Genomic DNA, 11,980 nt, shown 5'->3' on the forward strand with positions numbered 1-11,980 from the left:
ATTCGGACCAACAGCTGCCGAATAGCCAGTTCTTCTCAGCAGCCCACGTGAACTTTCTCTAAAATAGAGCACATTCTAATAAAATAAGTCTTAAAAATACTGAAATAGTTTCTTATGTTTTCTAAAACACTTTTAACTTGTTCTTTGATAAGGTCATACATGTGTATAATGTATTTTGATCATGTTCGCCCCCCATTCCCTCTCATTTCCCTCCTACTCCTTCTGGGTCCCCACCTCCTAACAAGTCTACCTCCTATTTCATGACATTTTTTATTTTTTAGTTTGTTTTATCTTATCAGATTATAATGGAATAAAAATACAAACCTATTGTAAGAAAAATACAGAAACTATATAAGTATATGGTGCTTGAACACACTAAAGGAGATTTTAGAATGCCTATCCTTGAAAGAAAATGAAGACACAACCTATTGGAACCTTTGGGATCCACCAAAGGCAGTTCTAAGAGGGAAGTTCACAACTGTGAGCACATATTAAAGAATCACAAAATACTCAAATAACTTAGTTGATGCATCTCATCAACAAAGTAGACAAACACCAAACAAGTAGACAGAAATAAATAATAAAGATAAAAGAAGGAATGAATAATAGGGGAGACTTAAAGAACAATGCCCAAAGTCTGTCAACAAAGAGCTGGTTCTTTGAAAAGATCAACAAGATTAAAAAACCCTTAGCCAAACTGACCAAAGAATTCCCAAAGAAGTAAAATTAGAGATGAAAAAGGGGACATTAAAACAGATGCTACTGAAATATGGGGAATCATTAAGGAATACTTTGAAAACCTATATTTCAAAACACTGGAAAATATGAATGAAATGGATAAATTCCTAGGCATGTACATCCAAAATTAAATCAAGAGAATATAAGCAACTTAAATAGATTTATAATCAACAATAGTTGATATAGTAATAGAGAGTCTCTCATTAAAGAAAAGCCCAGGATTAGACAGGTTAACTATTGTATTCTACAAACCCTTATTTATTATTTGTGTATTTGTTTGTTTGTTTTTTTGTCTAGTGTGTATATGTACTTGTGCCACAGTCACTGTGGAGGCACAGGACTATTTGCTGTAGTTGGTTCTCTCCTTCTACCATGTGGGTTCTAAACTCATGCCATCCAGTTTGATGGCAGGTTCCTTTACCTACTGAGCCATCTTGTTGGCCTCTGACTTAGTTAGGGTTTCTATTGCTGTGAAGAGACACCATGACCATGGCAACTCCTATAAAGGAAAATATTTAATTGGAGTGGCTCACTTACAGTTCAGAGGTTTAGTCCATTATCGTCATGGCAAGAAGAAAGGAAGCATGCAGGCAGACATGGTGCTGGAGCTGAGAGTCCTTACATCTTGATCCAAAGGCAACAGGAAGTGAACTGAAACACTGGGCGTGGCTTGAGCATATATGAGACCTCAAAGTCTACCTCCACAGGGACACACTTCCTCCAACAAGGCCACACCTCCTGATAGTGCCGCTCTCTTTATGGGCCATTTTCTCTCAAACCCCCACAGGGGCCCAGCCTTGTAAGAAGTACTAACATCAGTAAGCCTCAATTGAGCCTAAAAAATAGAGAAAGAATACCATAAAACTAAATTTAAAAAGCCAGCATCACTTTCACACCAAACTAGATAAAGACACAACTAAAAAGTATAGACCTCTTAAAAAAAAAAGGGGGGGGGCTGGAGAGATGGCTTAGTGGTTAAGAGCACCGACTGCTCTTCCAGAGGTCCTGAGTTCAATTCCCAGCAACCACATGGTGGCTCACAACCATCTGTAATGAGATCTGGTGCCCTCTTCTGGCCTGCAGGGACACATGCAGGCAGAATACTGTATACATAATAAATAAAAATAAATCTTTAAAAAAAAAAAAGTATAGACCAGTTTTCCTGATGAAAAGAGTGCAAATATTCTTTTAAAAACTTTTACTACATTTATTTATTGTGTATGTGTGTGGGAGGTTATTCTCTCCTTTTCCATTTGAGAATCCCAGGGATCGAACTCAGGTCATCAGCCTTGGTGGCAAGTGCCTTACTCACTGAGCCATCTTGACAGCTCCAAATCATACAGATGTGAATCAAGAGACATTTTTCATTAATGCTTTCGTTATTATGCTTAGGACTGGGGATCAAACCCAGGGCCTTGTGTCTGATAGGCAAATCCTCTAGCATTGAGCTACACCCTATGACTGAAATAAAACATTTTCAATAAAATACTTGCAAACTGAATTAAACCACACATGAGAAAGCTTTTACATCATGATCAAGGTGGTTTCATCTAGGGATGTAAGGACTGGTGAATACATGCAAATTAATAAGTTAGCACATAAGTAAGCAGGGTGGTGATGGTGCACACCTTTAGTTCCAGCACTCAGGAGGCAGATCTCTGTCAGTTTGAGGCCAGCCTGATCTACAGAGCTAGTTCCAGGATAGCCAAGGCTATTACACAGTGAAACCCTGTCTTGGACCCACTTCAAAAGAAACCCCAATGATAGTTCAGCGTGTATTGACTCAAGGACAAAGGTCCCATGATCATCTCAATAAATCTAGAAAAAGCTCCTGACAAAACTCAACATCCATTCACGTTAAATACTCTGAGGAGACTAGGGATAGAAGGGACATACTTCAACACATAAGGCTCCGTGTGACAAACATAGCCAACATTAGACTGAATGGGGGACGCTGAAAGCAACTCCTCTAAAATTAGGAATGAGACACAGACGTCCACTCTTAATTCAGTATAACACTTTAAATCTTAGCTAGAGCAATAGGGCATGGTAGAAAAGTAAAAGATATGGCTACTAAGGGAAGAAGTCAAACAAGTTCTGTTTGTAGACTTTATTCTTTCAAACCCCAAATATTCAGCCAGAAAACTGAGATCTGATAAACAAAGTAGCAGGATATAAAAACAACATGGGGAAAAAAATAAAGTAGGTTTTCTATACACCAATAACAAATAAATTGAGAAAGAAATTGTGAAATAATCTGATTCACAGCAGCCTTCAAAAATACTGAGGTTTAAATCTGACCAAGGCAGTCTTGGGATACTGGGAGAAGATTGTCTTAAAACTTGCCTTTCTCTAGGGGTGAGGTTGAGGTAGTCCCTGAACTCCAGGAGCTGGCTGTCATGTCCTTCCCATATTCCCATGGACTGAGCCTGCCATGTTCCCCACCCCCACCCCCCCACTCCCTATCTTGTCTCTCAGCCCACCTATCATGAGTTACCTGCATACAGAGCTCAACTCAGCCTCTGCTACCACAGACTGTCCCTGAGACAGTGATACCTTTATTTTTAAATGTTAAAATACAGTTTTGAGAGAGAGAGAGAGAGACAGAGACAGAGACACAGAGACTGACCCTGTGGGTGAATTCAGGAACCGAGAACTGACTTTTTCAGCTTAAGGGAAAAAAAAAAAAAAAAAAAAAAAGCCGGGGCTGGAGAGACAGGCAAGTTGGCAAAAAGTTGAGGATCAGAGTCCCATCCCCAGCACTCGCATTGAAAACAAAACGAGAATGGTAATGCGAATAATCCCAGCACTAGGGAGGCAGAGCCAGGAGAATCCCTGCAGTTCAATGCCACCTCCCCCCAAGTATAACCATGGAGGTCTAGGTCCCAGAGAGACATTGAGGTGATCAGCTCCTGAAGAACAACATCCAAAAACAGCTTCTGGCCTCCACACAGACAGGCACACACATGTACTCACGCACCTATACACAAACACCACACAAAATAAAAAAGCCAGAATCCAAGGCAAGTCTAGAATCAGGACTTCAATGGCGTGAAACGAGAATGGGGCTGGCTCCTTTGTTGGGTCCACAGAGGTTTCCTAGTGAGAGCTGAGCTTGCTTTACACAGCAGGGCTGCATAGGGGATGGATTGACCACCGGTGTGGTTACCAGGTGTTTGGGAGGGTCTGCACTTGGCTGTGCTGGGGGAGGTCTTTTGCTCCAGCCCTTGGCATTCCTTTTAAAAATCCCTTTAGCAGAGACAGAAGGGGCCATTGAGTATTGATATTCAGGTCCCCCCGAAGCTATTCTATGTTTCTGTCTTTCTCCTTCTCAGCTAGGCCTATCATTCTATCTACAAGTTCCTTATTCCTCCCTCTTCCTCGTGGGAAAGGTGGGGGCTTGTCTCCCACACTCCTTGAAACCATGGATGGATGGTTTTGCATTCTCTGTTACACTCATGCCAATTCTCAAGGGTCTTCTGCTGGGAAGTGATCAGAGGATGGCACCAGAGAACCCTCCTTGCAGGCCTGGAACCTTGCACAGTTGGGGCCTTACTAGAGACTTGCACAGTGGCTTGGCGCCACTGAAATGACAGCCCTATTGCACCTATTTCATTGGGTCACCAGGGCCACCATTCTGTCCAGGGACCAGAGCCTGGGCAGGAGTGGGTGTTCGAGTCCCAGTGAAGGCTGAATGTAGCTGTAATGTTCTGCTTGCTGCCCTGAGTGGGAGCCAAGCTTAGGAGTGGCAAGCTGTGAAAGGGCAGGTGAGCACAGTGTCAACAGCACAGCCTGCTGGTGTCCCCGTCCCCCCCCACTGCTCACCAGACTCCTGGAACTGGATAACTGCACACAGTATAAGGCCACACTTTTGGCTGGCTCTTCCAAACAGTTGCCATGAACTGAGAGATCTGGAGTGAGGGCAGCCTGACCCCCTTGGAAGGGCTCCACCTGCTGGTAGAACCCTGTAGGCTTTGTAGTTTGATCCTCATGCCACACCTCTCTCAGCTGGCATCAAAGTCAGTCACCTCTGCCTCAGAGGTTCTGGCAAAGCCACTACCAAGAGCGTGACATTGCTATCTTTCCTGAGGCTGGGGCAGCCAGATGCCAGAGTTTCAGTGCTGCTCTCTAGGGCTTGCCTAACCTTAAACAAGTTGCTAAAGGTCTCTGAACTTTTATTTCTATGTCCTTGTATGAGGAATAAATGAGTTTCTGCATGGTGTGAGTTTGGGGTCCTGAAAGATCCTCAGAAATGCAATGGAAGACTCGATCCCTGGGGAAACCCTCTTAGGAAGAGGGATGGGAGATAGGAGCAGGGAGAGAACATAGGGAGGGTAACTCAGCAAGGGTTTTGTCCCAGGGGCTTGTGTGCTCAGTTCCTCTCACAGCCACCTTACTTTAAAGCTGGGAGCTTGGGTGTTCATCAAACTCAACATGGTTACTGGGAAACAAAACTCAGTCCTCTAGAAGACAAGTGCGCACTCTTAAACATTGAGCCATCTCTCTAGCCCTTCTACTTAGCTTTAAAAAATTATACAATTTGGTTATACAATTGATTATAATTAATTATACAGTTAATTATTTTAACAATGCCATGAAACCATCACCACTCTGTCTCCAGAGTCTTTCCACTCCCCAGGCAGAAGCTCTACACTTCTTGGTAGCAGGTCATCTTACAGCATGGCCATGAGCTTCACCTGTAGTCTGTGAACCTGAAAAAGTACAGAGAAGTGACCCCTCTGGGGTCATGTACTGTCTCAAGATGTACATAGCCCTCCTTTTGTGGAGAAGAGCAGAGGAGTGCTTTGCTCTTGGCTCATCAATGGCAAGGCAGGTGCAGAGCAGGTGTCCTGGTGTCTCATGTCATTACCAGACTGCTGGTGGCTTTGGCAAACCCCCAAATACTGTGGAGCTTCCTTTATCAAGCAAGTATTGGAATAAAAGCCAGGGCTTTTACTGGAAGCAAAAGGTAGGGGCTTCTGATGCCACTGGGGACAGCTGGTATAACAGGGTCAGCTGAATCTCAGGGTAGGACCTCAGAGCAAGCCTATCACCCCCTGAGGCTGGCGATTGGATAGATGGGGAGATGACATTTCAACAGAGCACTTTTGAACCTTGCTTCTAATCTCAGGCTCCCACCCAGTCCTGATGGGAACAGCATACAAGAGCAATGTGAGGCCACAGTGATTGCTGTGAGAATTCTGTCCACCTAGATGCCTGTCATAGAGGCGAGGGGGACTGTAGGCTGCCAACAGCCCTCAGGTGCGCCCTTCTCTGGAGAGCAGGGCCCTACAGTGGTGAAGGTGTGGCCACTGAGAATACAAAAGGCCTTGCCTTATAGCAAGACAAAGCGACACCAACCATGGTCAGGCTGGAATCCACAGTAGCTGAGAGACAGTTCTGATTCACACCATCCCTGCAGGGGCCTAGTTCCTTCACTCCCCTTCTCCTGACAGTCCTGTTCTATACACAGGACACTCTCCTTTTCAGATTCTACATCTAAACGACTGAAGCAGTAAGGGCAGATGACACCTGGATTGTGGTGAATATCTTGGACCCGCAGTGGGTCCCATCCTTGATGTTATCCCCAAGTCTGGCCTGAACTCACTCCCATTGTAGGTGAGCTTCTGGATGCCCCACCTGCAGCACCCACCCCAGCAGCTGGGTCCCAGAACCACGGCTCTTACCCAGCCAGATGGAGCAGAGGCAGGTCTTTGGATGCAATGTCCCTCCTGCATATCGTGTCTCAGAATTCATTTTCATACCCACGACATCAGATAAACTCAGACAATACAAGCTTCTCCGTGGTTATTACTTGAGGAGATGAATCACACTGTTCATTCTCTAGAGTTGTGTTCTGTTTCTTATCAGCCTCATCTGAAACCTCACAAGTGAAAGCTTCTGGCAGGAGCAGGGGGAGTCACTCCGGGTTTGATGTGACTGGCGATGAAACATGAAGGATGTGAATGATCATTCATTCTCTCCTCTCCATTTCCCCTGGATCTTTGGCTTTCCATAGGTTTCAGCCCCTTGTGAGGCTGATGCCTGACCTACACGTCAGGTATAGACCATTTAAAACTGTGTTTGATAGCACATACCTGTAATTCCAGTGCTCTGGAGGCTAAGGCTGGAGGAGCAGTTCTAGGTTAGCCTGGGCTATAGAGTGAATTCCGGCTAGCCTGGGTTACTTATGAGACTCTTCTGGGTTGAATGTGAAATGCCTGCCTCACTCACCTACCCAAGCTTATATGTTTGAATGCTTAGTCCCCAGCCAGTGGTGCTGTTTGGGGGAAATTCTGGAGCTTTTAGGAGGTGGGACCTGACTGATAGAAGTAGGTCCTGGGAGTATGAAAATATAGCCCAGTTATGATTCCCTTCCATATCTGCATCCTGCCTGATGCAACATGAGCAGTCACCACAGAACTGTTGGCCATAACTTTCCCTACCACGATGGCCTGTGTGGCTCTGGTGGTAAATACAGAGAACTATGTAGTGGCCTATGGACACAGCAGTGGTTTATCCTGAGGACCTAACTATATCACTGGCAACCCAAGCTGTCTGTCCTCAGGAGACTGTGAAGCTCTGAATTGGAAAGCTTCATGTGCGTATGTCCATAGGCTACAGAGATATTACCTCCTTCCCTATCTGGGAGCTACAGAAACATTCCACTAGAGGAAAGCCCACACTGAATTTCCCAGGACCTGACCCCCTCTACCCAGTGGGTTTCTACTCAAAGCGCAGAGGGACTTGCAGGCCCTGTCCTCATTCTCTAGGAGAACCAGCTTGTCCGTCAACACACTTTCCCTCCCTCGCTTCCTCCCTCCCTCTCTCTCTAGTCTCCACTAGCAGTTCTTTATTCTTTCCCATTTTAGATTTATTTATATTTGATAGTGAATGAATATTTTGCCCGAATATGTCAGCACACAATGGGCATGCCTGGTGCCTGTGGTCAGAAGCCAGAACTGGAGTTACAGATGGTTGTGAGCTGTTATATGGGTACTGGGAATTGAATCTGGGTCCTTTGTAAGAACAGTGAGTGCTCTTCACCACTGAGCCATTTCTCCAGCCTCAGATCTTAATATTTTAGACATTTGTATGTGTGTGTATATGTGTGTGTGTGTGTGTGTGTGTGTGTGTGTGTGTGTGCGCGCGCGCGCGCGCGCACCACATTTCTGCAAGTGCTTGGGGAGGCCAGAAGAGTATGTCAGACCCATGAGCCACCCAACATGGGTGCTGGGAACTCAGATTTTCTCAAAAAGTAGCAAGTGCTGTTAATCACTGGGCTATCTCTTCAGCCCCAGATGTTGATATTTTAAGCCCATCTTTCAAATATATTCATTGGGTATAATAAACTTACACACTTGTTTATGTGTAAATCAAGTACATACATAGTTTAGAGTTCTATTAAGTGGCCAACTGTTTTATTTAATGCAGTCTGGCTTTTTTTGGGGGGTTGTAGTTATACAAATTAGCCAGTGGCTAGGGTAGGTCAACAGAAAAGTAGACTTTGAGTGGCAAGCTCTGGATTCTCTTAGGAAAGGAAGTTGCTAGTAATACAAAAATACACCAAGGAGGCAGAAGTCTTGGGTTTCATCTCAGTTCTGTCTTATATAGCTGTGTGATTGTAGGCAAGATGATAAAGCTCTCTGATTTTTAGTTTATATCTTGGAAAAAGAGTGTGTGTGTTGATGCTGATTATTACTGGCCCAGGGACCACATTGAGAACTATAGCTCTAGAACAAGTTCAATATTTCAAGGATAAAGCAGGGATGAAATGGAGCAAGGGAAAGCATCTTTTATTTTATTTTATTTTATTTTATTTTTTTGGACAGGGTCTCATTATGCAACCGAGGCTAGCCTTCAACTGTGTCAGCCTCCCAAGTACAGGTGTGAAATACCACATCTGTCTTAAAAATCTTCTTACATTTACTTTTATATTAAGCTGCTTAAAGACTTTTGTTCTGCTGAAAACACAAAGAATCTGAAACTGCCACAGAAACAAGGAGTGAAGAAACACTTGTGATTAGCAACTGGTGACCAGAGGGTTTAACAAAAGCCTTTAAACATCTCAGAATTTGATACTAGCATTTGAAACATGCCATCTGCTTAAGCTGAGCAATCAAGATGCAATCTACACGTCTTACAATCAGCCATTTCCAGAGCTGGGAAGATGGCTCAGTGAGGTGCCTGGTACTCAGGCATGAGGACCTGAGTTCAGATCCCCAGCATCCATGTGGAGAGCTGGACTTAGTGTTGCATACATGTCATCTTAGTACTGGGGAGATGGAGACAGGAGGATCCCGGGGTTGTGCCAGCTTCCTGTTCAGTGAGAGGTCAACATTAAAAAATAAGTGGAGAGTGACTGGGGAAGACACTTGACATTGACTCCTCCACACAAGTACATGCAGGAGTGAGTGCACACACACACACACACACACACAAACGCACATATACTGCATATACACCACACCCACTGAGGTGGTTCTGTAAAAGACACTTGGCTCACAGAACTATTGATTTTCCTGGAGCACCAAGTTAAAAACAAACTATGCCAGGTGCTGTGAGCCTCTGCAACCTAGAAAGAGTGTGTGCATTTTGGGGGTCAGTGATCAGAGAGGAAATTCCCACTGGAAGCATTCTGAAAGTGATTTCACCTGGCCCAGCCAGGGAGACAGATGGCGCCTCTCCTTTCAGGGTTTTCCTCGTGTTTCACTTGCATCGTGGATCCCTTTTTTCAAAAACAAATGAAGGAAACATACACATTTCTGGAGGAAAATGTCTGTATTAAAAGCCAGAAAACCACATTAATACAAGAAGAAACGCCCACCAGGCCATGTCACTGAATAGATCGACTTGAAAAAGATTCATAAAGTTCTTTTTTTTTTTTTTAGCAATAACAATAAATCCTTGTCAAATCCTTCCCTTGCCCTCCCCCCACCCTTTTTTAAAATAAATAAAAAACAAACCAAGAAGCTTCAAGTACAACTATGTTCAGATACAAAGAGCTCCTGTTACTACAGCGATAGCATTTGAATCTTTTTGTTTTGTTATTTTTTTTTTTACTAAAACTTTCATTTAAAACAGTTATTAAATATATAAAACAAATACACAGGATCAGGTCACTTTCTGCTATGAATAAAGGGCATGTGGGCGCAGAGAGGGGGTGCCGCAGGGGAAAGGGCCCTTTCCCTTGTGTCCTCGAGCCACGCATGGATCCCACCCTTCCGTCTGAGAGCTGGCCCCTGCTTTTCCGAACCAGGAGCGCAGCACAAACCTCGCTTTCCCACCTCGTTGGGGCCTCTCCGCGGTTCCCTCCCGGGAAAAGGACGAACACTAAGGACAGCACGAAGCGCCCCTGCTGCGTCTCCTTCGAAGAAGGCGCGTGCGAGCGCGTACACAGCGTGGACGCAGGGCAGCGGGGGTCACTTGGAGGCCACTCCTGAGGTGACGGCCGCGGCGGCGGCAGCTGCAGCAGCGGCGGCGGCGGCGGCGGCGGTGGTCCCTGCGGGTACGGCGGCGGGAGCGGCCGCGGGGGCGCCGGCGGTGGTCCGGCGCTGCTCCATGCCGTTGGGCAGGAAGCCGGCAATGATGGGCACCGGCCAGATGAGGGCGGCCACGCTCCACACCACGATGACCAGGGTCATGAAGCAGGCCACCAGCGTTGACTCGATGGGCTTGCGGTTCAGCCGCCAGCCCGGCTCGCCCTGCAGCTCCTCCAGGCTGAAGTCCAGGCAGCAGAAGTGACGAGGTTCGCCCTGCAGCCACAGCGGCCCGGGTTCAGCCGCGGGGTAGGCAGGCAGCGCTGTGGGAGCCCCGGCTGGGGCCCGCAGGCGGCCACGCACCCAGCCACAGCCCACGCACAAGCGCAGGTCCTGCTGCGCGCCGCCGGCCGCCAGCCCCAGATGCTCGATGAGCAGCGGCGGCCCGACGCGGTGGAAGGCGGCTGCGAAGAAGGCGCGGCCGTGCGCGTTGGTAGAGAAGAGCAGCAGGTCGCACTGCAAGCCCCGCGGGCGGCCCCAGCGCACGAGTAGCGAGCTCAGCATCTGCCTTTGCACGCTGATGTTGCAGGGCGCCGCCGGAGCCTCCTCTGGGCCCGCGCGCTCGTGGGGCGCGGGTGCCGCCGAGGCCAGCAGGCGCGGGGCGGCGGGTTCGCCCGAGAAGGACGCGTTGGCCGAGGCGTTTGGGGGCGTCCCGGGAAGGTCGGGCGCACCCGTGGCCCCGCCGTGCGCCGGCGGCAGCGGGCAGGCGGCGGCCAGCAGCGCAGCAAGCAGGGGCAGCATGGCCTGTAGCAGGCGCCTACGCGCGCGGGGCTGGCGGCGGCTGCATGGCTCTCGGGCGACTGTCCGGCGAGGGAACCGTGGGGCTGGGAGGGCCGAGGCGGGTCGCTGCCAGCGTGTTGGGGCAACACTGGCTCACGGGCCACGGGGGCTTCTGCAGGATCGGCCCATCGAGGTTCGGCCGCTCCCCGAGCAGGGACACCTGGACGGCCGGGTGGCTCTGCGGGCCCGCGGCGAACCGGGAGAGGATTCCCCTGCTCGGCTCCGCCTTCCGCGCGCCCGGTCCCCCGCTCGCCGGGTGCGGGGACTTGGGGAGGGCGGGGCTCCATACGCAGGGGCGGGAACTGGGGACCTGCGGAACGAAGCAGCGCGTGGGGGCGGAGCGAGGGGAGCCCCGGGGGCGGGAAGCCGAGAACACGACGGGGAGCCCAAGACTGTCGCTTTGTCACGCTGAGGAGAGCCTGAGAGGCCTCCCCTTAGGACTCATCAGCACCCCATTACTGCCTAGGAGAAACTGAAATGGGGAGAATGTCCCTAGGCTACTTCAGGAGCCAGAGACAGAACTCTGCATCATTAGCTCCTTGTACCTTTCTCAGATCTGGATTCTGGCTGGCTTTACTGTTGTCTCCTGCACTTGTCTTACTGGAAGAGAACTCTTAAAAAAAATTCCAAGAGCTCTGAGGAGTCTTGGTGTGGGGTGGGACTATGGGAATGTAAATTCCCGAGATTGAATGCTTGAGGCTCCCCAATGAGAGTCCTACTCATAGGTAACTTTGTCTTGCAGGATACCTACAGTCTAGTGAGCACATAGACTACAATTTGTATGTTAAGAGCCCATAAATGTCAGAGTCTTCTGGAATGTGTATTGTGGGGAGAGAGCTGTAAAGAGTAATCCATCAAGATACGATTTATATTAAAAAGCCCACCTGAGTGCTGGGTGTGATGGTGCAAGTCTGTAATCCTAG

General features: G+C 47.9%; 1 protein-coding gene across 1 annotated transcript; it reads right to left on the minus strand.

Moving 5' to 3' along the window:
* Positions 1 to 9,534: 9,534 nt before the first annotated feature.
* Positions 9,535 to 11,030, minus strand: Tmem158 (transmembrane protein 158). The gene has a single exon (XM_059267192.1). It carries the CDS (start codon positions 11,016 to 11,018, stop codon positions 10,161 to 10,163), a length of 858 nt encoding a protein of 285 aa, XP_059123175.1. The 5' UTR covers positions 11,019 to 11,030; the 3' UTR covers positions 9,535 to 10,160.
* Between the last annotated feature and the right edge of the window lie 950 nt (positions 11,031 to 11,980).

The sequence above is a fragment of the Peromyscus eremicus genome, chromosome 7 (genome assembly GCF_949786415.1).
Source record: "Peromyscus eremicus chromosome 7, PerEre_H2_v1, whole genome shotgun sequence".
Taxonomy (NCBI): Eukaryota; Metazoa; Chordata; class Mammalia; order Rodentia; family Cricetidae; genus Peromyscus; species Peromyscus eremicus.

Excerpts from the sequence above, each read along its gene's own strand:
- Tmem158 (XM_059267192.1), bottom strand. The coding sequence starts at position 11,018 with ATGCTGCCCCTGCTTGCTGCGCTGCTGGCCGCCGCCTGCCCGCTGCCG.